At 38.8% G+C, this 26,037-nt stretch overlaps 1 protein-coding gene across 7 annotated transcripts in view; it reads right to left on the bottom strand.

Moving 5' to 3' along the window:
- myo3b (myosin IIIB) overlaps positions 1–26,037 on the bottom strand; it is a 138,364-nt gene that overhangs the window by 70,039 nt on the left and 42,288 nt on the right. For all 7 annotated transcript variants that reach the window (XR_009272802.1, XM_058787029.1, XM_058787028.1 and 4 more), the window contains 5 exons: positions 24,583–24,793; positions 22,875–23,022; positions 18,094–18,247; positions 17,845–17,933; positions 17,059–17,188 (listed from right to left, as the gene is read on the bottom strand). Coding sequence is in view for 6 of the 7 variants with exons in the window: in XM_058787029.1 (XP_058643012.1) it covers positions 17,059–17,188; positions 17,845–17,933; positions 18,094–18,247; positions 22,875–23,022; positions 24,583–24,793 (732 nt within the window). In the remaining variant the exon portion in view is untranslated. The remainder of the gene's footprint in view (positions 1–17,058; positions 17,189–17,844; positions 17,934–18,093; positions 18,248–22,874; positions 23,023–24,582; positions 24,794–26,037) is intronic.

Raw genomic sequence — 26,037 nt, 5'->3', positions numbered from 1 at the left:
CACCTTCCCATAGCAATTTGGGCCTTGTCAAAGTCACTCGGATCTTTATTTCTACCAATTTCTCTGGCATCCAACACACTGAGTGTTTGCTTACCATCTAATACCCAGACCTTAAAGGGGTCATGAACTGAGAAATCTGAATTTCCTTGATCTTTTGACATTTAACAGGTCAGTGTAATATAAAAACATCCTGTAAGTTTCAGAACTCAAAACTTTCTTGTTAGTTTAAAAAACGACTTGTTTTGATTTGGAATATGCCACTTTATGACGTAATAGTGCAGTTAAAGCCCATCTCTGCAGGAGAAGATCAACGCCTGCTTCTACAACTCTGCCTCTTTAGCCATGTCCACTGATATGTACTTGTAGTAAGAGAGTAAATACTAGAAAGATGCAAACACAGGATTACAGGATTACTGGTTAAAATGAACTGAGACTATCTTGTTTTTTTCCATGGGTACTTGGAAGTGGGAGTTTTGTTATTATAATGGGTTCTGTTGTCTATGGTCAAGTTGCGCCACTCGTGTACGGTGTAAACACGGTAAAAATTAGGAAAGAGTTCCTGATCACATCATTGAAACACTATTTGTTTGTTTGCTTTACTTTACTACAGATTCATTTTTAAACAAGATCGTATGATGCAGGCTTTTTAGAGAGACTGAAAGTAAAAGACAATGCAGTGCTGAGTCTGACTAGAGTGGATCCCATAATGATGAGTTCACACTGCATGATTTTCAAAGTCATCGGATCACGTTGTTTTCACACTGCACGACTATCTGCGGCAGCATTCAGTTGCTGCTGTGTTCACATTGCACACTGCATGACTTTACAATAGGAAGAATCACCGACAACTCTGTCTGATCCGCAAACTCACACGAGAAGTGATATGAAAATAACGCAAGTTCACATGTGAGATCAGAGTTCTTATGCGAGACTGGAAATGTGTTTAAAATGGTAGCCCGCAAGAAGTTCATGATACAAATGGTCTGTTGCGGTGATTTGCAGCAAAAGGGCAAAAAAAAAAAAACGATTATGAAGGTGGAAATGGATGAGGACGCAGGGAGCAAGGATTGCTGAAATTGTGGTCTATAACTCCTCCCTGAACTTCCCAATGCCCTGTATCTTGCTCTCTCATTGGCTGTAGGTAATTTTTCAGTCAGAACTCATTTCACACAGCAAGATTTTGAATCGATTCTCTCAGATCGTGTGTTTGATAATTCATGCTGCATGATTGTAACTCGCACCAATTTGCTGATTTCAGGCATTTGTCAGCAATTTTGCAAACCTGTCGAGTGGAAATCGGGGCTAAAATCGTGCAGTGTGAACTCGGCATAAACATGTTTTTACCACTATTGCATTGTCTGTTCCAGACCGTTTGATATACAAGTAGGCTATTATACATTTTTAACCCAAATGGCCCATGTTGTTTTTAGAGTACATCACAGCAGCATCCATCTATTATTTTAATAAGCGAAACTGTTAAGACAATCATAGCAGTGGGCATTCACTTGCAAGTCTTGAATGTGCCCCGCCTATAAAAACAGACCATTCTGCAGAGAGGCTCAGAAACAGGATAGAAAATAGCCTATTACATCTAAATTGTTGTTTTTATGTAAAATCACACTAACATTATAAGTGAACCTCAGAGAACATTATAAAATAATAAATAAATGCAGTTTCTGACCCCTTTAAAATGTGGCCTTGTTAGGAGAAGATCAACAATATTTGCTTCACCTGTGACTGGTCATAATGTTTTGGATCATCAATGTATGGGCCAATATGCGTCAACTGACTGAACATGCGTCATCGTTTTTTGATAGCCAACCTTCGTTTTCACAATCAACACTACAATGTGAAAATAGTGTTTTCAAATGTATACACTTGGGAAAGCATCTTCAAAAAGCTCAGTTTTCGCAGGACAAAAATGCCATATCAGTGTGGACGAAAGGGCATAATGCAGAGATGATGTTTTTCAAATATCTGGATTAATGTGGAAATAGTCTGAACTAAAACACAGTGCTATAAATAAATGAGGAACTAAATTAAGACACAGGTGACCAAACTGAGTAACATAAACAGGAAACTAAACAAGAAAAAACAGGAAAACATGAGTACACGAGTATAATAATATCAAAATAAGAGTCTTTGGAAGGCAAAATAACAGAAAATATGTGAAATCCTGTTAAACATTTCTTTCGGTTTCTTCCTAGTGGAAGAAATAAAGTCATACAGGTTTAGAACGATATGAGAGTAAGAAATTATGATTGTGTGTTATTTTTATTTTTGGGTAATCTATCTCTTTAATGGTACTAAGGCTGAATAAGAACAACCTGAGAAAAAGCTTTTTTGTTTTTCATGGTTTAAACAAAATGTTTTGCATGTTTCACTGGAGCTAATCTAGTATAAAGAAATGTAAAGGTGTTTTCTTATACAACTGCGCAAATCTAATCACATTCAGACCTCACTAAGTTTAGACATGTAAATGTCAATAGCCAGTCTGACTCGACTCATACGGTCCATATGTACAAACTTCTCAACAATCCATTCTGCACTCTGCAATTTCCTATACAGCAAAAACACCATCAGTTCCTCTCCAGAGACCTCGAGAGCGACCGTCTCTATCTGACAGTAACCAGAACAGCATACGGTTCTGTTCTAGTGCACAGATGTTCTATGCAAATCCGCTGGAAGGCCGCACAGAGGAGCATATACATGCAGTGTGGCCACAGGCCTGCAGTAAAAGCCCCATGGAGTTTTCTAGAACAGGGCCAAACCAAACACCTCCCACCCCCAAATCCACACAAGAGCTCTGGCTTTAGGGGAATTTGTTCATGCAAATATAATCCATTTCCTCTGACAAAACAGCACCACATGGACTGCAGGCCGACCCCAGACCCAAACCAGAGGTCTGAACTCAGAGCACGGCCTTCTAATGGGCGCCGGTGTTTATTCTGCCGTTTCAAAGGTTTGAAGAGACATCTAACCTCTGTGCAACTTCTTACAATGCTAAATCCTAATATAACATTACTGTGACGTTTCTTATAATAACACTGGGCAGTTCATGCCCCTCAGTCTCTGAGTTACAGATTTTCCTGAAACTTTAATCGTCCTAAAAATCGGAATAAATTGGAATTCATCAGGGTAACTAGCAGGCTTTTCACACTATGTTTCACCTTGGGTTAAGGCCAATTTTAACTAAGTTTTACACATGAAAGGGTGTTAGGCTGTCTTTTAATGTCTTTAACACTACAATTGAATGTTTCTGAGGTGCTAACCCTGAATTGCTATGCCAAATGTATAAAGTGTAAAGAAAAAAAACAATGTAGTGCTTGAACGGTTTAGTGGCACGGCAAATTGTTTAACAGCAGACAACCAATCATAAACTAAACAATGCTTTTCTCTCATTTTTTTGTTTAGAAACCACACTGCTGTTAGTTTCAGCACCTGATGGAACAACCAGACAACAACTTTAGACAAACAGTTTATGTGGGGCTATTTGCACAGACGAACAAGTAGTTATTGAAACAGACTGCATACTGTACTTGTCTAATCAATGAAAGCAGATTGGAGGATGTTACCAGTGCTATGCTCAGCCTAAAACTATAATAAAGACACTTTAGCATACTTAAAAGTAGTACTTTTTTTACAGAAATAATAAACATAAATAGGATATAAACTTAAATATGAAGTTCAAACTGAAAGTTTTTTTTTTCCCCCTGGCATTTAAGTGCATGCTATTTTTAATTAAATGAAAATGTACTACACTTTAAATTTATACTCAATGCAATTAGCTGAACTTATAATTATTTTTTGTCCCATTTAAGCAGAACTTAAGTACATCTTTATATGTAATTTTATAATTACTTCTTGTCTTTGAAATATGGTTAAAATGCATTTATTGAACTAAACTACTGTTTACTATGACTACATGCAAATTGAAACTGGTATGTCATGTATTTAAATATATATGTAATTTAGTAGATTTAAAATATATTAACTTTAAATGTAATATTAAATAACATACTACAGTTAAAATTATGATAATGTACGTTACATGTGCTTTATTATGTTAAGCAACACATTAGCACAACAATAGATTAATAAAACAATGATTTAAAATGTACTAAAAAGTAAAACTTTTAATTTGACATTATTACAGTGCACAATTTGAAAGTGTACACTTAAGTGGCCATTTACTTCATTAATATTCTCTGCAAGCATTTTTAATTTTTTAATACTCTTTTAAGATTTAAAGTACACAACAACTGCACATTCAGTACAATTAAGCATACTTTTTTTTTTTCTCAAGGGTTTTGCTAATCCTTCGTGAGGATTATGCATGCATCTTTATGAGCGCATATTAATTGAGAGACTGGAATATCAAAAATGGAATATCAAAATTTTCACTGCAGGACAATTTAAAATGAATTGATGTCAAAATGTGATTTAGAAGAGTGAAAAAAAGAAAATGGTGACCAAGATGTACATTTTTAATAAAAAAAAACACAATGCATCAACTAACCATGAATATGTAAATACGTTAACCTAGAGTTTACAACTGCACAATGTAAAAGGTGAAAACTGCAACTCAGGATTAATTAGCAACCCAGACAAAACAGCCTAGCAATATAAACTGACCGTTATTGAAACTCAATATGCTAAGTGTTGTAATCTTAATCTTATTTTCAGCATTTTATTTCTAAATAAACCTCCATAGCACTTAAACAAACAATTTATTAGGCACAGGACTTATGATCAAGCTATCATTTTGCGGCATGTACATATGCTACAAACATCACTGACTTCTGAACAGCATCATACAAAGAAGCTCTGTGATTGAGATGTGGTTGAATCATCAAGCCTGACCCCTACTGGTCTGAACTCACCCTGCAATGTGAAGAGGAAAACCAGCTTCACAAAGTCACCAAGGACAAACAGATTAAATCAGGTTCTTCCAGAAATTTTAAAGATAACAGCAAAAACAGAGAACAATGAAAATATATGCAAATTAAAGCCACCAGGTATTTTTCCCTGTGGATTAAAATGATCAGGTGATTTAAGTATTGAGGATTATGGCTACACACTTAAAAATAAAGGCTTAGTGATTCTTTGTAGCATATTAGATACATCAAAGACCATTTTCTTATCAAAAACCATTTGTTTTTGCATAGATTTCTTTAGTTTGCTATAAGTTCTTGAGGATTCATTATAGGTTCTTCAAATCAGTTTACTGTGAATCATGTGAATGATTTTTTATATTTAATTATACACCGTATTTATATTAAAAGGCAGTGTACATTCCATGCAAGATTTTTCTTTGCTTTTGGTAAGATTTGTAATTTTTTTTTTCTTCTTTTTTTTTGTCTTATGCTCACCAAGACTAATTTTGTGATTTCCTGTGATGGCAAATCTGAATGTAAAGTTGAATAAAATTTTAATCGCTTATAATTTTGAATTTATAAATTGTGTCATTATTTTTTGTCATTGCTAACAGGTGCATCTCAATAAATTAGAATGTCGTGGAAAAGTTCATTTATTTCAGTAATTCAACTCAAATTGTGAAACCCGTGTATTAAATAAACTCAATGCACACAGTCTGAAGTAGTTTAAGTCTTTGGTTATTTTAATTGTGATGATTTTGGCTCACATTTAACAAAAACCCACCAATTCACTATCTCAACAAACTAGAATATGGTGACATGCCAATCAGCTAATCAACTCAAAACACCTGCAGAGGTTTCCTGAGCCTTCAAAATGGTCTCTCAGTTTGGTTCACTAGGCTACACAATCATGGGGAAGACTGCTGATCTGACAGTTGTCCAGAAGACAATCATTGACACCCTTCACAAGGAGGGTAAGCCACAAACATTCATTGCCAAAGAAGCTGGCTGTTCACAGAGTGCTGTATCCAAGCATGTTAACAGAAAGTTGAGTGGAAGGAAAAAGTGTGGAAGAAAAAGATGCACAACCAACCGAGAGAACCGCAGCCTTATGAGGATTGTCAAGCAAAATCCATTCAAGAATTTGGGTGAACTTCACAAGGAATGGACTGAGGCTGGGGTCAAGGCATCAAGAGCCACCACACACAGACGTGTCAAGGAATTTGGCTACAGTTGTCATATTCCTCTTGTTAAGCCACTCCTGAACCACAGACAATGTCAGAGGCGTCTTACCTGGGCTAAAGAGAAGAAGAACTGGACTGTTGCCCAGTGGTCCAAAGTCCTCTTTTCAGATGAGAGCAAGTTTTGTATTTCATTTGGAAACCAAGGTCCTAGAGTCTGGAGGAAGGGTGGAGAAGCTCATAGCCCAAGTTGCTTGAAGTCCAGTGTTAAGTTTCCACAGTCTGTGATGATTTGGGGTGCAATGTCATCTGCTGGTGTTGGTCCATTGTGTTTTTTGAAAACCAAAGTCACTGCACCCGTTTACCAAGAAATTTTGGAGCACTTCATGCTTCCTTTTGCTGACCAGCTTTTTAAAGATGCTGATTTCATTTTCCAGCAGGATTTGGCACCTGCCCACACTGCCAAAAGCACCAAAAGTTGGTTAAATGACCATGGTGTTGGTGTGCTTGACTGGCCAGCAAACTCACCAGACCTGAACCCCATAGAGAATCTATTGTCAAGAGGAAAATGAGAAACAAGAGACCAAATGAGCTGAAGGCCACTGTCAAAGAGGCCACCTGGGCTTCCATACCACCTCAGCAGTGCCACAAACTGATCACCTCCATGCCATGCCGAATTGAGGCAGTAATTAAAGCAAAAGGAGCCCCTACCAAGTATTGAGTACATATACAGTAAATTAACATACTTTCCAGAAGGCCAACAAATCACTAAAAATGTTTTTTTTTTATTGGTCTTATGAAGTATTCTAATTTGTTGAGATGAATGAATTGGTGGGTTTTTGTTAAATGTGAGCCAAAATCATCACAATTAAAAGATATATGGAAGAAGTATTAAGTATGGAACTCATGGACTTCACCAGAGACTGGGTTTCCTCCTTTGTGATGCTTTGCCAGGCCTTTACTTCAGCTGACATCAGTTGTTGTTTGTTTGTGGGTCTTTCTGCCTTTAGTTTTGTCTTCAGCAAGTCATTCCCGTCATTCTGGTACAGGCTGATCTTAATTTCAGTCCAAAGAATGCTTTTCCAGAAGTGGTCTGGCTTTTTTAGATGTTTTTTTTGTATTTTTTTTTGTCAAAGTCTAATCTGGCCTTGTTTGCACCTTGTGGTGAACCCTCTGTATTTGCTCTGGTGAAGTCTTCTCTTGATTGTAGACTTTGACAGTGACACGTCTGCCTCCTGGAGAGTGTTCTTCTCTTGGCTGGATGTTGTGAAAGGGTTTTTCTTTACAATGGAGAGGATTGTTGTCCTCCGTGGATGTCCAGTGTATTCTTTTTTTTTTCTCAGAATTTAACAAACTGTTGATTTGGCCACTAATGTTCCTGCTATCTCTCTGATAGATTTGTTTTGTTTTTGAAGCCTAACAATTGTCTGTTTCACTTGTATAGAGAGATCATTTGACCGCATGATGTGGGTTCATAGCAACAGCTTCCAAATGCAAATGGCACACTTAGAATCAACTGCAGACCTTTTACCTGCTTAATTGATGTAGAAATAATGGAGGAATAGCCCATGTCTGTCCATGAAATTGCTTTTGAGTAAACTGTTACTTATGGTCCCTTGAAAAAGGGGGGAGGTACGTATTAAAGAGCTGTGATTCCTTAACCTTTCCTCCAATTGTGAGGAGTGTGCACTTTAAGACCATATTCATTATATAACTGTAACTTGAATACGTTTTGGTCATATATGGACCTAACTGTATGTATATAGCATTTTTATCAGGCTCCTATGTGTAGGTTCAGCACTTTAATGGCAATAAATAGGTTATTCTTGTTATTGCCATTAAAGTGAAATAACAGAACGTAAACATAGGAGCCTAAGAAACATGCTCGTTTTAGAAGAAAATTTCAAATGGCACTTAGAGGCTTTTGCATCTGAACTTTTGATATTTAATATGTAAAAGTGTTTGTAATTGAGCATTTAAAATGTCTTGCATTTCTCTGCCAGGTCTTGTAAAATGTCAGTGGTTTTCTCAAAAAAAAAAAAGACACTCTTCCTGCAGTGGTATTAAATAATAATAGTGTCACGGAGTCACAACCATCACAGACCAATTACCACCCATCGTCACCAGATCAGCACGCTCCACCCTCTTGTTCACTTTCCCGGAGTTTTGATTCACGGCACCTGCACCTCATCATCAGCACTCACTATAAAGAGTCACCTCTCCTGCAATCCCTTGTCTGGTCTCGTCCTTACGAACTCAACAGACTCCTTGCCAACTCAACAGACTCCTTACCTGATACAATCCAATGCATTGGTATTCGGAACCATATTCATTCATCCAGAATCCGTCATCTTCTATCCTTCATCTGCTTCCGATCCAGTCCTCTGCAAGAGATATATGTCCAGCTAAGTCTGCATCCATTCCGCTCAATAAACTCTGTGTTAATACTACTCACCTGTCTGCCTCCTTCTGTTGTGTGGCAGAAGACCAGACCAATATGCAGAGCTCCACGGAGAATCCCGCGGATCGTCCGTCCGATCCCTTCGCGGATCTGGTTAACGCTGTTCGTCTGTCTCTCCGGCCCTCCACATCTGCCACTCCATCTGAAATTCCCACCGACCTCATTCAAGCAGCACGCCAATCACTCCAGCTAACCGCCCTGCAGCCTCCCTTGCTGCCTCTGCCAGTCCCATGGCTCGACCCGCGACATTCACCGGTGAGGGAGAGGATTGCAGCGGGTTCATCCTACAATGTTCACTCTATTTTGAAATGCAGTCTCACCAGTTCACCAACGATCGCGCCCGAGTGCCGTTTGTCATCTTTCTGCTGTCCGGTAGCGCTCTGCAGTGGGCTCAATCTCAGTCTTCATCGCCCACTTTAAGGAGGTTTTTGGCCAAATCAGCCATTCACGATCAGCTATTCAATATACACCAAGGCAGGAATTCAGTCAGTGTTTACGCTCTCCAGTTTCGCACTTTGTCGGCCGCTAGTGGCTGGAATGAGACTGCATTACTCACCGCATTCCGACGAGGCCTAAACACCAATGCAAGACAGCTAATGGTGATCTATGATGATGCTATCAGACTAGAGAACTTCATTCAAAAGACCATCAGAATTTCTCAACGTCTCACAGCATGCTCCTTCTCTGAACCCGTCTTGCGTCCTCCACCCTACATTGTACCATCAGTTGCCCTTCCAGCACCTGAACCCATGCAGGTGGATTCCTACCACCTGACACAAGCAGAGTGTCAGAGGAGAATTCTTCACCATCTATGCCTGTACTGTGGAGGAGAGGGTCACGTCATCACTGCCTGCCGGTCCGACCACCTTGCCCAGCGTTGAGTACTATTCAGTGTTGGGCAAGCTACTTGAAAAATGTAGTGAGCTAAGCTAACAGTTACTCTTCTTTAAATGAAGCTTAACTACACTAAAGCTACAGCCCTGGGAAATGTAGCAAGCTAAGCTACGGCAACATGGCAAAAGTAGTTTACTACATCCAAGCTATTTAAAAAAAAATTGTTTAAATTCTATTGAACCAACATCATACCAAGTCAACGCTCTCTCAGTGATCAATAAAACTGACAGTCAAGCAGATAGACAGGCATGTTCAGTTTAATTGTTTATTCAACAGCCAATTTGGCAACATAATCAGTATCAAATACAGGGTTTTGACCTCAAATTGTGACATAGGCAAAATAATTTTTTTTCGGCCGGAAACCAGGTAGTTGATATTGTGGCTTTATTGTGTACAGATACATTTATATAAATGGTAACACTTCACAATAAGGTTCAGTAGTTAACATTAGTTATCTGGTGTAACATGAACTAAGAATGAACAATATTTCTGCAGCATTTATCTTAATGTTAATTTCAACATTTACTAAGGCATTATTAAAATCAAAAGTTGTTTGTTAACATTTGTTAATGCACTGTGAACTAACATGAACTACCAATGAACGACTGTATTTTCATTAACTAACATTAACAAAGATTAATAAATACTGTAACAAATGTATTTTAATGAAATCGTATTGTATAGTGTTACCAGATGTTTAGGCCTACAGATAGGTTATGTTTATTTGCATGTGTCATTAGATATTAATATAAACATTTCACCAAAATCAAGTTCAAATACGAAGCATTGGACCAGCAAAGGTTTTTTTTTTTTTTCTGACTCGTGTCCTGTTTTCCCCAGTTTTCTGTCATTATGTGGCCGTTCAGTTTTTTTCTGTTATTTGGCCAAAGTATCATATTATGAAAGATTAAGCGCTTCGCACAAGCTATTTGGCTGTGACTTGACAACACATGCTAGAGAAAGTCTTCTCCGCTCCTCAAAAACAAAAAACAAACAAAAAAAGCATTAGCCTTTGTTTTTTGAGTACAGAAACCGATGTACTTATTCAATCAACAGTTCATTATTTACCTTCAGACTGCAAACAAGCTGAGATGTGCGCTGCACTTCATTGACGAAAGAGGCGGGAGGAATAATGAGGTTTGACTGACAGTTTGAGGAGCCAATGGCGTTACGAGCTTTAGTGTCTGTGGCGTCACTTACTGATCCAGGATCAGTGATCCGTAGCTGTTTTATTTCTGATTTGAGCTTGAGTTTCAGAATGTTTTCTTTGGAAAATGTAACGTTAGCTTTTGTTGACGCTACCACGCTACTTGATCAAAAAAAGAGCTTAACTACAGAAAAGCTATTTGATTCAGAAAGCAGTGACGCTACCGACACGCTACTGAGAAATGTAGTTAAACTAGTAGCGTCACTACTTGTAGCGACGCTACTGCCCATCACTGGTACTATTCAACTTCCACCTCAAATAGCTCCTTTAGTTTGAACAACAGTACAGATCTTAACTCCACACATCTGTGTTTCAACGCAAGCCCTCATCGACTCTGGTTCAGTGGGGAACTTCATCTCCCCCCAAATTCTCCAGAAACTAAATGTACGAAAGAAATGCTGCTCCCAGGACCTGAGAATTCACACCATCCAAGGAAAACCACTGGGCCGTGGTCACATCAGCCATTTTTCTTCCACACTGACGCTTCGCATTGGATGCCTGCACACTGAGGAGATCGCGTTCATGGTGCTGGAATGATCCACCGCGGATATCATCCTGGGACGCCCGTGGATGTTACAACACCATCCTAATATCAACTGGAACACCGGTGAAATACTGCAATGGAGTGAGTCTTGTTTCCACACATGCCTGTCATCTGTCCAAAAATCACCCATTTCTCTTTCTCGACCCTCCTCCAAACAGAAACCTACAGCTCTCTCTATCAATTAGACCACCGTCGAGAGTCCTGAAGTGGAGCACAAGGGAGAGATTCTTCTGGAGTACCGGGCATTCCAGGATGTATTCAGCAAGCAGCTGGCAACCCAACTTCCTCCTCATCGGCCATGGGACTGTGCAATCGACCTGCTACCTGAGGCTGTTTACCCACTGTCCATCCCGGAGCAGAAGGCCATGGAGGAGTACATTCAGGAGCCACTCCAACAACACTTCATTCGACCATCCACATCCCCCGCTGCTTCAAGCTTCTTCTTCGTGGCAAAAAAGGACTGAGGCTTGCGGCCGAGCATAGACTACTGTCATCTCAACTCTCAAAAGGTGAAGTATCGATATCCACTTCTTCTGGTCCCGGCAGCTATGAGGACCTCGCATCTTCTCCAAGCTGGACCTGCGAAGCTCAAACAACCTCATTTGTATACGGCAGGGTGATGAGTGGAAGACCGCCTTCGTTACACCATCTGGGCACTATGAATATCGGGTCATGCCGTATGGCCTATCCAACTTTCCCTCTGTCTTCCAAGGCTATATGAATGAGGTGTTCAGGGATTTCCTCCAAAGATTCGTCATCATCTACATCGATGATATCCTCATTTACTCCTCGAACCTGGCCGAACATCGCCTCCACGCCAAGCAGGTCTTCGAGAAGCTCCGCCATCACCATCTCTATCTCAAGCTGGAGAAGTGCAAGTTCCACACCACCTCAGTGCACTTTCTGGGTTATGTCATTGACCAACATGGCCTCCAAATGGACCAGAGGAAGGTGGAAGTGATCCAGAACTGGCCTCATCCAGCTACCGTCAAGGAACTACAACGTTTCCTAGGATTTGCCAATTTCTAACGAAGGTTTATCCACAACTACAGCCTGCTCAGTTCACCTCTCACCTCTTTACTCAAGGGCCGGCCCAAGTCTCTGTCCTGGAACTCATCTGCCTAAGAAGCCTTTCATCTACTCCAAGAAGCCTTCCAAACCGCTCCGATCCTGGTTCATCCCAACCCAGATCTCCCGTTCATCGTCGAGGTGGACGCCTCGTCCACCAGGGTCGGAGTGGTCCTTTCGCAGTGGCAGGGTGATCCAACACAACTCCATCCATGCACCTTCTATTCGAAGAAGCTGTCCCCGGCGGAGCAGAACTACGATATCGGAAATTGTGAGCTCCTAGCCATCAAGCTAGCTTTAGAGGAGTGGAGACACTGGCTGGAGGGATCTAATAACCATTTTGAGGTCATCACCGATCACCAGAATCTCGAATATCTGCGAGATGCAAAGAGGCTGAATCCATGCCAAGCCCGGTGGGTGTTATTCTTCACCAGATTTGATTTCACGGTCTCGTATCGATCCGAAGACAAGAATTGTAGGGCCTTCATCAACCTGAGCCTGATAACAATTCTCCTGAACCTATCCTCCCTCAAGCCATGATTGTCAGTCCGATCCTATGGTCCATCGACGAACTACTTACCCAAGCTAACCGCTCCGAATCTGCTCCACGGGGAGGTCCAGAGGGGCTTCTCTATGTACCACCAACCTATCGTCTACCCCTCATGGACTCAGCTCATACGTCTCCAGGCTCTGGACACCCAGGTAGTCTACGTACCCTCTCGCTCTTATGTCATCACTACTGGTGGCCCACCATGGCTCAGGATATCTCCCGGTACATCAAGGGATGCTGTGCCATTACTAACACTCCCTGGAGACTTCCAGAAGGAAAACTGGTTCCTCTGCCCATTCCAAACCGTCCGTGGTCCCATCTGGGTATTGACTTCATGACCGACCTCCCATGCTCTGATAATCATACCTGTGTGTTTGTTGTGGTAGATTGTTTTTCAAAGGCATGCAAACTCATTCCTCTCAAGGGATTACCTACTGCATTCGAAGCGGCGGAGGCCCTCTTTCAGAATGTATTCCGTCACTTTGGCCTTCCAGAGGACATCATATCGGATCGTGGTCCCCAATTCGTCTCTCGAGTATGGCAAGCCTTCTTCAAACTGCTGGGAGTGTCAGTAAGCCTTTCCTCTGGTTACCACCCTTAAACTAACGATCAGACCGAGCAAAAGATTCAGGAAATTGGGAGGTACCTGAGGTCCCACTGCCACCAGAACCAGGACAGCTGGAGCCAGTTCCTTCCGTGGGCGGAGTATGCCCAAAACTCCCTAAGACAATCCACCACAGGGCTCACCCCGTTCCAATGTATTCTTGGGTACCAACCTGTGCTATTCCCCTGGTCGGGTGAGCCCTCGGGTGAGCCCTCAGTCAACCACTGGTTCCAGCAGAGCGAGAGAGTATGGGACTCAGCTTATGTGAATCTCCAACAGGCAGTGCGGAGACACAAGAGGCAAGCTGACACCCGTAGAACACCAAACCCTCGCTACCAACCTGGTCAGAAGGTGTGGCTCTCGACACGGGATATCCGTCTCCGCCTGCCTTGCCGTAAGAGTCCTCGGTACATAGGTCCATTCACTGTGCAGAGGCAGCTCAATGAGGTCACCTACAGGCTAAACCTTCCACCTCACTACCGCATCTCACCATCTTTCCATGTATCCCTCCTTAAACCTCACTCTGAACCTTTGTTGCCTTACCCCACAGAATGTGGTGGCAATGAGGTACCTCCTCCTCCCGAAATCGCAGATGAGGAGACCATCTATCGGGTCCGGGCCATCCTCGATTCGCGGCGATGGGGTCCCAGGCTGGAATACCTCATAGACTGGGAGGACTACGGTCCTGAGGAGCATTCCTGGGTCGCTCGTCATGACATCCTCGATCTAGTGCTCCTCACACAATACCACGCGGAACACCCAGATCGTCCAGCTCCAAGGGGTCGAGGTAGACCCCGTCGTCATCAGCGCTCCATCCGGTCGTCAGGAGCCGACCATGGAGGAGGGGTACTGTCACAGAGTCACAACCATCACAGACCAATTACCACCCATCGTCACCAGATCAGCACGCTCCACCCTCTTGTCCACTTTCCCCAGAGCTTTGATTCACGGCACCTGCACCACCTCATCAGCACTCACTATAAAGAGTCACCTCTCCTGCAATCCCTTGTCTGGTCTCGTCCTTACCAACTCAACAGACTCCTTACCTGATACGATCCAATGCATTGGTATTCGGACCCATATTCAGTCATCCAGAATCCGCCATCTTCTATCCTTCATCTGCTTCCGATCCAGTCCTCTGCAAGAGATATATGTCCAGCTAAGTCTGCATCCATTCTGCTCAAACTCTGTGTTAATACTACTCACCTGCCTGCCTCTTCTGTTGTGTGACAAATAGGCCCTAATACTAATAAAACTGTGGTGTGGTACTCTATGCTTTGAAAAAAAAATTGTTCCCTGTTAACAATATGTATGTACATATTTAAGTAAACAATGATAACATTTTTAATTGCTTATTATGAATGTTTATTTTAACATTCATTTAGAATATATGTACTTCAAATTTCACTGAAAAAATAAACCATCATACCCTTTTTCATAACATTTTCAAAATCCTACAATTTGGAACTAAAGAGAAGCAACATGTCTCTATCTCTCTACACACACACACACACACACCTCAAAATTGACCAATAAAAATTCTCCTATTCCATTTAGCAAAGTATCTAGCACTTTATTATAAGCTCAGCACATTCATTTGAAAACACGGTTCTTCAAATCTTTTTCATTGGGTTCTGATTAAACACACTCATTAACAGGTAGCCAAAGGCAGCGGCCAGCCACATAATGGCTTAACTAAAGAGACGTATGAAAATACACATCTTATAATTACCCAGCGTGCTCCTATTCACACCTCACTAAGTCGAGTGACCGTCTAGCAACTCTTGGCTTTACTAAGCACCTGGCTGGCAGAACGATAGCAGAGGAAAAGCAGTTTACTGGGCTAAATAGCTGCTTTTCTTCCTCAGGGTATTTGAGAATCTTATCACTGGAATATCCCAAACTCCAATAGATAGCAGAGAAGCAGCGGGAGCCTAGCGGACAGCTTAGAGGAAATGAAAACACATCCATCCACAGCTCTATCCTTCCTTTCTATTCCACTATTCTTCTGCCTGGAGATCAGCCACTCCAGAGATAATGGGGTGAGAGATTTGTATTTATAAAGAAAGAGAGAGAAACAGAGGAAGAGAGAGAGAGAGACAAAGACTGTGGCCAGTCTCTGAATTCAGCTCATTTATTTGAGTCTGAACGTCCACACAGCACATTTGCACAATCATACTGTAACATCAGTGAGTCAGACCACACATTTTCAATGGGCTGCTGAATTTCCATAAACTCAAAACTCACACAAACACAATATTGGAATGCTTTCACAAATAGGGTAAATCGGTGTTCCATTATATTTTAAAGCAATGCATTTAGAGAGAGAATTTATATATATATATATATATCCCACAATGCTCTGTGTTTAAAGCATTTCTGTTATGAGAGTGTGCAACAAAAATTTTGAGTCACTAATATTTTTTTATGCTTTTTTTCTTTTTCATTTCTTTTTTTTAAGCCTCTTATCATGGCTGCATTTAATTTAATCAAGGCTGCATTTATAAAACACAGTAAAACAGTAATATTATGAAATATTACCACAATTAAAAATATATACTGTATATTTTTCTACTTGAATATATTTTAGAATGTAATTTATTCCTGTGATGCAAAGCTGAATTTTCAGCATCATTACTCCAGTCTTCAGTGTCACATGATCCTTCAGAAATCATTCTAATATGCTGATTTGATGCTTAAGAAACAGTTGTGCTGCTTAATATTTTTATGTAAACTGTCATTTCTGTTATTGTTATGTGTGTTATTGTTAGTATGCGTGTTATTTGTTATTATTATGTATTGTTATTATTATTTTATAGGGTTTTTATTGGGTAATTTCTTTGCAATTTTTTTAGGATTACTGAAGAATAGTTTAAAAGAACTGAATTGATTTGAAATATAATTATTTTACAATATTTTATAAATATTTATTTGCAAATTAATGCATTCTTCTTGAATAAAAGCATTAATTTAAAAAAAAAATCCTTTTGACCCCAAAGCTAGCTTTATTTGGGCTAAATCTAAAATCCTGTTACTTTAAACCCAATTATCCATTCTTAATGTTTTCATATATTTTAATACTAATTAATTTCATACTAATACCTCATACATACAGTATTTAAGACCATTTTTATTTATATTTGTATTCTATATTTATGGAAATATTCTCTCAGTAATGTGATCTCTCAGCAGTTCTGTGCATCTGAGATTGACCTTTAACATTGGAGCAAATGACACACTGACAAAGAGAATCAATCTTACTACAACAGGTGTCTGGGCTGAAGTGTGAACATCACTTTCAAATGATTGCTTTATCATTTAACAACAAACATTTACACCAACAGCTCTTAACATTTTACAATCCACTGTCATGAATTTTAACGTAGTTGTCACCCATTGGCCCTGACTTGACCCAGTGACCTCTGGACAGTGAAAATGGGGTGTGAAGCATCTCAAGCAATTGGGACAATTGTAACACCATTACTGCATTTCCATTAATCTGACACTCTGTTCCAGCCTCCCAGACGCTCTGTGGCACCGCACTATTTGTCAAGAGAGCTCTGGGATACAGTTGGCCTGACAATCAGTTCTGACTGGCTAGAGAGGTGACAGAAGCGACGCCACAGACATGACATGAACAGCTCACGTGATAATGCTGAATGATTCTGGTACCTGTTTTAGTCAGAGGGCTGGAAAACAGCTGCTGCAGAAGTTTGTTCTCTGACGTCCTCAAAACCACCACAATATCTGCAGGAAGTGTGTCCCGGTTCTTCTCCAGAAAACCACTGACATTATACAACACCTGACAGAGAGACACAAGACATTTCATTATTACACACTTTTACTTGTGAAACTACAGGAAATCTTTATATTCTGATACAACAGGGATTGATGTGTTAATGAATTACTGCAATAGTAACTGTTTAATTACGATGTTGATTATATATACACATTACAGATTAAAAGTCTGGGGTCAGTAACATTTAATTTTTAAGAAAATATATTCAGCAATGATGCATTAAATTGATCAAAAGGAACAGTACAGATAATCAATCTGGTTACCAAAGATTTCAATTTCAAACTAATTTTGGCCTAAAAACCTAATTTAACCAAAGAACCTTCAAAATAACCCATCACAGTTTCTAATAAATAAATAAATAAAAATAGTGAAAATAGTTATACATTTTTTAAATATTTCATAATATTATTAAATCAATTAAATTAAATTGATCAAATAAATGCAGTTTTGGTGAACATAAGAGACGTTTCCCCCCAAAAAACAAAAAAAAACAAAAATAACTCTTATGTTCTTGTGGTTTACTTAAGGTACATTAATTGTTTAAAGTGAATTGAGCTGTTTGCACTCATTTGAATAAGAAGAGTGTGAGTTTTCTGTTCATATGTAGGTCCTGCAAATAAAACGCTAGATGAGATTTCATGAAATAGTTTTCTCTTTACCTTGCCAGCATAATGCTGGATCCCGAAGCAAAGCTCCACACGCTTGGGTGTCCAGAAGTACTTGTTTCTCAGGTTATCCTGAAACTTATCTATATAACAAACACTGAAGGTGAGTGAAGAATTTTATCAAACTGATCTCTCATCTCAAGATTAAATAAATATTTAAATGCCACTATTCAGTTAATACTGATTTGCTATTAGCATTATTCTTTAAAACAAATGATTTTACATGAAGCAGTTAAGTATTACCGACGAGCGTTTGGTCGGTGGCCTGTGGGAAACGGCTCTCCTCATCCAGCAGAGACAGTAAACCCATGGGCTTCTGAAGAAACATGTCCAGAATGGGCCTGTTGTCCTCATATTCCACCAGACTGGCATCAACGCCCTCACTCTGATACTCGATCTGAACAAACACACACAGACACATTTGTTAAAAAAATACATGATGATGAAATTACATTTAAAGATGTACTTAAGTCAAAAACAACAGCAACAACAACAACACTGCATTTAATATAAATTTTAAACTATAAACATTTTTCATTTAATTGCAGTTAACTAATTAGTCAGAAAACATTACATTATATTCTTTTAAAGTACATTATTTTTTCACAGTGTGGTAATTATAAAGAAATGCCTTCATTTTGACAAACCCTGCATATCAAAGGTTTCAGCAACACTAGTCTGAATGTGCAAGTGTACTAATTGCTTTTTTTCAGCAAATGAAGTGTACACTAGATACATTGATTTGCTTTGAGAACATTTTACAGTAGTTCCATGCAAGATTTGACGATAGTATGATGAATTCTATTAATTATTAAAACAATGATTTAAATTGCATTTTAAAAGCAAAACTTAATGTGTAGAAACAAACATTTAAAAGTGTACTCTCTTTAAAGCTGCAGTCCGTAACTTTTGGCACTCTAATGGTTAATAAACAGAAAAACATGGTTTGGAAAATGGATTCATGGTGTACTCGCCTATTATATAAATTTTGTAAATTTTAAAATCAAAAAAGTTACGGACTACAGCTTTAAGTACACCTAAGTGGCCAATTATTTTATAAATACTATTACCTGCAAGTCCAGTTTAAAAAAGCTTTAAATATTTGAAGTACAGTACAAGTATTTGATTCAATTAAAGAGGTGGTTGATTGCAATTTCACTTTTTTAACGTTAGTTAGTGTGAAATGTTGCTGTTTGAGCATAAACAATATCTGCAAAGTTGCAGCGGTGAAAGTTCAATGCAAACAGAGATATCGTCTTTTAAAATTCTGGAAGTTTAATGCCTACAAAAACGTAGGGGACTACAACGAACTACTTCCCGGGTCTGATACGTCACGGACCCAGATAAACTCCGCCCTCGGGAACATGTAAGGAAGTGGGCGAGGCCATGCTGTGCTGCTTTAGAAAAGAGGAAGAGCTAGGGGTGCACGTAAAAATCTATTCATATATGAATCGCGATTCTGTCTTCTAACGATTCTAATGGATTCACAAGTTTCAAAATTAATGTTCTAAAACAGCCGTTCTTAATACTGTTCCTCGCGTCGCGTCGCCCTGCTCTGCATCTCTCTCTCTCTCTCTCTCTCTCATTCAGATCGTCAGATCAGCTCCAACAAACTGTTCCAATTATACATTTTCACATAGCAATGAGTGTGCGGTTGCCGTACTGTATTAAAGCTTTAATCAGAATAAAACCGTATATTAAAAGCTAACATAAGCAGTAGCATAATAACAGCGTATCTAAAAGTATGAGACAACAAACAAACAAACATACCATTAAGAGCCGTGCTTGCACAGGTTCTGCGTGATCCTCTTCACTAATATCCTCTGCATCTCAATCGGGCTCAAATTGATAAGCAATATAGACGACGCCATTGTTTACAATACAACCGGAGCACATGCCGCTGAGCTGAGGGGCGGGACATTTAGACGCACGCTCGGCTATTTAGTAAATCACAACACACTGAGCCAGCTAACCAATCAGAGCCCATCACGTATTTCTGAGGGAGGGGCTTCATAAAAACAGGAAATAATCGAGTCGTTTGTCAGAGAAGGGACAAAGCGGTGTGGAATAAAGGTAAATTATATGAAAAATAATGCGTTTTTAAAAAAACGAAGCATGAACACATGTTACACTGCACCCCATAAACACAATCAAGCCTAGAAAAAAAAAAAAAAAAAAAAACCCTTTAAGTGCATTTCTTTTACACAAGTGGCAGTCATGAAGCTACGTATGACACGACTCACTGATTTAACTAATTCATGAATCACAAGACAAACTCAGACCACTTGATAGACTGAACAACAACACTTCTAGAGACACTGAGTTTCTGCTGAGGAGGAAAATATGTGACTTTCACTACAGCCCTTCCTCGTCGACCAAGTACTACATCTGCTCAGGCCCGTTGGGTTCGCTACTTTTCTCCTACATCCCACGAGGACTTTGCTACTGCTTACAAGGCAGTTGATGAATTGTCAATCTCAAAACGGTTCTCAGAAAGCTCTGATGCTGATGCACATTTTGAGTTTTTTAGTAACACCTGCCTGAGCATCGTTAACATTGCTCCCCTGAAGATGAAGCGTTCTACTAAAAAAATCTGCTCCTTGGTTTAATGACTCTATTCGTTCACTTCAACGGAAATTTTAGACAAGCAGAACGCAAATGGCATAAGGACAGGTTGCAGGTGTCCTATGACATTTTAAGGGAGTCTCTCTCTGTTTTCCAGAAAGCTATTAAGTCTACTAAAGTCTCAAAAAATCACCATAGACCAAGAGTTGTATTCTCAACTATAGCCGCTGTTTTAAATCCTGCTGTTGATGTTTTCCCTGATGTGTATGATCTCCTATATGAAAACTTTCTGTCGTTTTTTGTTGAGAAGACAACAAGGTCAAGACCACAATCACTAGTGACTTCTCATGCTCTTCCTGAAATAACTAGGTTCGGTAACACTTTAGAATAGGGAACACTTATTCAGTATTAACTATGACGTTTCCCTCAATAAATTCCTAATTTTCTGCTTATTAATAGTTAGTAAGGTAGTTGTTAAGTTTAGGTATTGGGTAGGATTAGGAATGTAGAATAAGGTCATGTAGAATAAGGCATTAATATGTGTTTAATTACTACTAATAAATGGCTAATATTCTAGTAATATGCATGCTAATAAGCAACTAGTTAAGAGACCCTAAAATAAAGTGTTACCCTAGGTTCTCTTCTATTTGGAGCATGTTTGATTTAATTTCCCTTCAAATCTGTAAAGATATCATTGATCATCTGAAACCTACGTTTTGTCCCTATGATAGTATTCCATCACACTTTTTTAAGCAAATTGTTGATACTATAGGGCCTGATGTCCTGTTTTTTATTAACGTGTATGAGCACTGGTACGGTCCCTGACTGCCTAAAACATGCTTCAGTCACTCCTCTTTTGAAGAAACCAAATCTTGATGTGTCTGATTTAGGTAATTTCAGACCAATTTCTAATCTCCCTTTCATTTCAAAAATTTTGGAAAAGGTTGTCTTTACTCAACTACATTCTTTTCTGGAATCTAATTCACTATATGTTACTTTTCAGTCAGGAGTCAGAAAACTTCACAGTACCGAATCTGCTCTATTGAAAGTTACTAATGACATTATGCTGGCTACAGATAATGGGAGTGCTGTTGCTCTGGTCCTTTTAGATCTCAGCTCAGCTTTCGATATGGTTGATCATACAATTCTTATTTCCTGACTGGAAAATCTTGTAGGCATTCAGGGCACTGTTCTAAATTGGTTTCAGTCCTTTTTAACTAAGAGGAAGTTCTCTGTATGCATTGGAAAACACACTTCCTCAGCAGCACATCTCTCCTGTGGTGTTCCGCAGGGATCTATTCTTGCTCCAACATTGTTCTCTTAATACCTGCTGCCATTGGGTTCCATCTTTTTAAAATATGGGAGTATCTTTTCACTTATATATACACACTGATGACACCCAATTGTAGCTGCCCTTTAAACATAATGATTCAAGCTCCATAGAGGTCCTGCTAGTGTGTTTACAGGAAGTAAAATTATGGCTTACACACAATTTTATTATTAAAGTATTACTGTTTGGTCCAAGTGATTTTTATGACTTAGGTGATCTTGACCTTGGCGACTTAAGTTCTTACAGTATGTCTCCCCATGTTTGAAAAATCTAGGTGTGTTGTTTAATTCAGGTCTCAAGTTCAATAAACAGATTAATTCTGTTGTTAAGTCATGTTTTTATCATTTACGACGTCTCGCAAAAGTAAAATTTTTTCTTTTGCTAAAGGACTTTGAAATAGTCATCCATGCATTTATTACTTCATGCCTTGACTACTGCAATTCACTCTATTATGGAGCAAACCAATCATCGATTGGATGCCTTCAAATGGTTCAAACTGCTGCAGCCAGGCTGCTGACTTGTAGTCGTAAATTTGATCACATTTCTCCCATTTTAACTTCTCTGCACTGGCTACCAGTCAAACTGAGAATAGAATTTAAAATTTTAGTTTTTGTTTTTAAAGCATTACACGGCCTAGCTCCAACGTATTTATCTGATCTTTTATGTTGTCATAATCCATCCAGGTCACTTAGATCCAGCAACCTTGGAGTGCTTTCTGTTCGTAGATCGAGGTTAAAACATCGTGGAGACCGTGCTTTCGCGATAGCGGGCCCTAAACTCTGGAATAGCCTTCAGAATCGATCCAAATCAAAACTTAAAACACATCTTCTTAGTGTGGGTCTTTAATGTACAATTCTAATTTTATGTATGTTGTTTTATAGATTGTTATAGATTTTGTTTTTTATTTGAGCTTCCTGATCTGTACAGCACTTTGGTCAACCTTGGGTTGTTTTTAAATGTGCTTTATAAATAAATAATGAAATGAAATTAGAAAATATCAATACACCTTTCACCGATTTTTGAAATTTCCATTTCTTTCTTTGCCATTTAAACTGATGCAGATGTATTCAAGGATAAAAAGTGGTGGGTTTAAGATAAACTCAGAGAAAGTGCACAGAGAAAGTCTCACCTGTTCCAGGGCAAAGATGTGTTGATTGAAGTAGAACTGGATCTGTTCATTAGCAATGTTGATACACAGTTGCTCAAATGAGTTCTTCTTGAAGTTTTCGAAACCAAAGATGTCCAAAATCCCCACGTTCATTCCACTCTCAGCCGCACTTCAAAGACATGAAGAACCAAACATTATCTGACCGTCACAACACATTTAGGCCTTAAGCACTCTAATGACCCAAACAACTAAATATTTTACGACCTGTCAACCAAGAAAACACAAAAACAAAGAGCTTTAAAAACACAAGTCTGCGTGAGTGTGTCATTTCAGTTTACCAAGAGCTTGGACGCTCGTCTCTGAACATTCAGTCAGTCGCGATCTCCTCCAAACTCCTCAGACAGCGACCAGGGGTCACCTTCTGCTCCCGCTAACAGGTTATTAGTGGCAATAACGTTGAACGCGCTGCTGATTGGAGTGGAAATGGCAGAATTTGGATTGTGTGTATGGAGGTGGAAGACGTGAGTTTCTCTGACAAGCCCATGGCTGATGTCTGACAGGATTCGCTCGGATCAATGAACGGCTTTTCCACTCTCTCTGAAGTCTTTTTAATCATCTGCATATTATTTTTTCAATGTAACTCTGTATCAAAAATTTATAAAAACCTCTTTTTTGTAGCTCTTTTCTTCTTTTGCTGTGGATATTAATATTCTGAGCTTTGTGGTGGTTAGACTGGAGGTCATCGCTGGAGATGATGCTCGCGCATGTAAACGCATCCATAACGGAAAGATTCAAGGAGCGAGATTGGGATGAAAGCTTAGAATTTACCTTGAAGTTATCATTAAATTAACTTGAGGTAAAAGTCAATCAACAAAGATGAGCTCAACGGTACATAGCAAACAGAACAGCAAATATGTGTGAAAATGAAGTGTGCTTAATTGTATTGAATGTCCACTTTAGTGTACTTTAAATTATAATAGTAGCTATATTTTAAAAAGGGTTCTTGCAGATAGTAATAAATAAAAGGCCATGTGATAGTTCACCCTAAGATCACACATTTATCAAACCTGTATGAGTTTCTTTCTTCTGTTGAAAACAAAAGAAAATATCTTGAAGAATGTTGGTAACCAAACAGTTGCTGGTAGCCATTGACTTCCATAGTATTTTTCTTCCTGTCAGCAACTGTTTGGTTAACAATATTTGGTAACACTTTATTTTAAGGTGTCCTTGTTACACGTTACATGTACTTAATAGTATAATAACAACAAATTATGCATATGCAAGTAACCCTAAACCAAACCCTAATCCTAACCTTAACCATATAGTAAGTACATTTAGTTAATTAATATTACTCAGCACTTAAATGTATAATTACACTGTAACAAGGACACCTTAAAATAAAGTGTAACCCAATATTCTTCAAAATATCTTCTTTTGTTTGGAACAACTTTAGGGTGAGTAAATGATGACAAAATGTTCATTTTGGTGTGAACTATGCCTTTTATGACAGTTATTTAAAAATATACTTCTAAGATTAGACATAGCAAGTGCACATTAAGTGCATTTCTTTTTCACAGGATGATGACAGTATTTTCTTTTTGAGTAAACTATTTCTTTAAGACCATCGTGAAATTTACGTTCAAATTGGTCTAAAATGGTAGTCTTGGGTGTATTTTAACATTAAACCAAAGGATGCATCCCTGATAATGACGGTAATATTTTATCGTACCAGATGTTAGTGTCAGACTGCAGCAGTGCATTAATGCGGTTCACTATCCAGCTGAAGAGGCGTCCATACAGGGCTTTAGACATGGCATCCCTCACATCAGTGGCCTTGTCCACGGTGTTGGTGCGAATGATGGTTTCTCCTCGAGTTACCACGCAGTGGGAGGTCAAAGCTTCCTGAAGCTCCTCAGAGCCAATACTGAGCAGAGCGGCCGCTGAACACAGCAGATACAGACAGAAGAATATCAGGAACACCTATGCCTCTCATCTTTTGTCTTTCAAAATTCTATTTATTTCTAACACGTCCGTGAGATTTATTTCATTAGGAGAATGTGGGTTCTTGTTGATGCAACCCCAGAAACTAACATTCATGAAATATAACATCTCTGAAAGGTTTAAAATACCAAATAAAAAGGCATCAATAAAGAATCCATCTTTAAGACTAATTCACACTGAACATATCAACGCTGACCAATGGCAACAGACACGCTTTGTCCAATCAATGTATTACTAGTATCGATGTCTGCTGTCATTGGTCAGTGCTTGTTTTCTCCAGTTGAACATGTTTTGGTGTTCGTTGGGCCACTGAATGTATGAGAAGTGATATACTGCAATGTGGTAATTGTCAACGTTGTTCTGTGTTTGTCAGTGCAAATGTATCTACTGTTGTATCTGTAATCTAACAATCGAAATGCAGTATTTCAAAATATTATATTCCAGGTTTAACTACCATAGAAAAAATAAATATATTTAAAATACATTTATTTCATACTAAGTATAGTTCAAATCTATTAGCATATTTACTAACATATCGCTTGAGACTTACTGATATAAAAATTATAATTAAACTTTTATTAGGCGTACTACTTGTGCACAATGCACATTTCTTAATATTAAGCCTAAAATTTGTTTTAATGTCACTGTTGATGAGGATTGATCATCAACAGTGATCTTTGAATAATATCAGTCTTTAAATGAAAGATATTTAAAGTGTATCTGAAGTATAGTTGCATTAATTCCACTTTAGCACAATCAAATATACTTCAGCATATCTTTAGTTGGACTTCAGCACTACTTCCGCACAATTAAAGTTCATTAAGCACAAAATTTGTTGTTCCAATTCAGCAGACTTTAAGTATACCAGTTTAGTATACTAAAAGTATTGCAAGGTATTTTTATTGAGCATATAAATTTGTAGTACACTTATATATATTTCAAATACATTTTAGTGTGTTTATTTTTCACTAGGGTAGTCATGGGTTTAAGGCCACGTCAGACAATGTAGTGACCTGTAGATCTTGGATATTTGCATTCATATTTGCATTGTCAATTGACAAGTGGCAACAAACTAACTATCCTACTAACTTCCATCCTAACTAACTAGTCAATAAATGAATAAATACATAAATAAAACATGACCAAGAGATTATACAGCAGAGAGCTGTATATGCAATTCTGT

The sequence above is a fragment of the Onychostoma macrolepis genome, chromosome 09 (genome assembly GCF_012432095.1).
Source record: "Onychostoma macrolepis isolate SWU-2019 chromosome 09, ASM1243209v1, whole genome shotgun sequence".
Taxonomy (NCBI): domain Eukaryota; kingdom Metazoa; phylum Chordata; class Actinopteri; order Cypriniformes; family Cyprinidae; genus Onychostoma; species Onychostoma macrolepis.
Note: the sequence above shows the minus strand (reverse complement) of the source record. Positions and strands in the feature narration are given on the sequence as shown.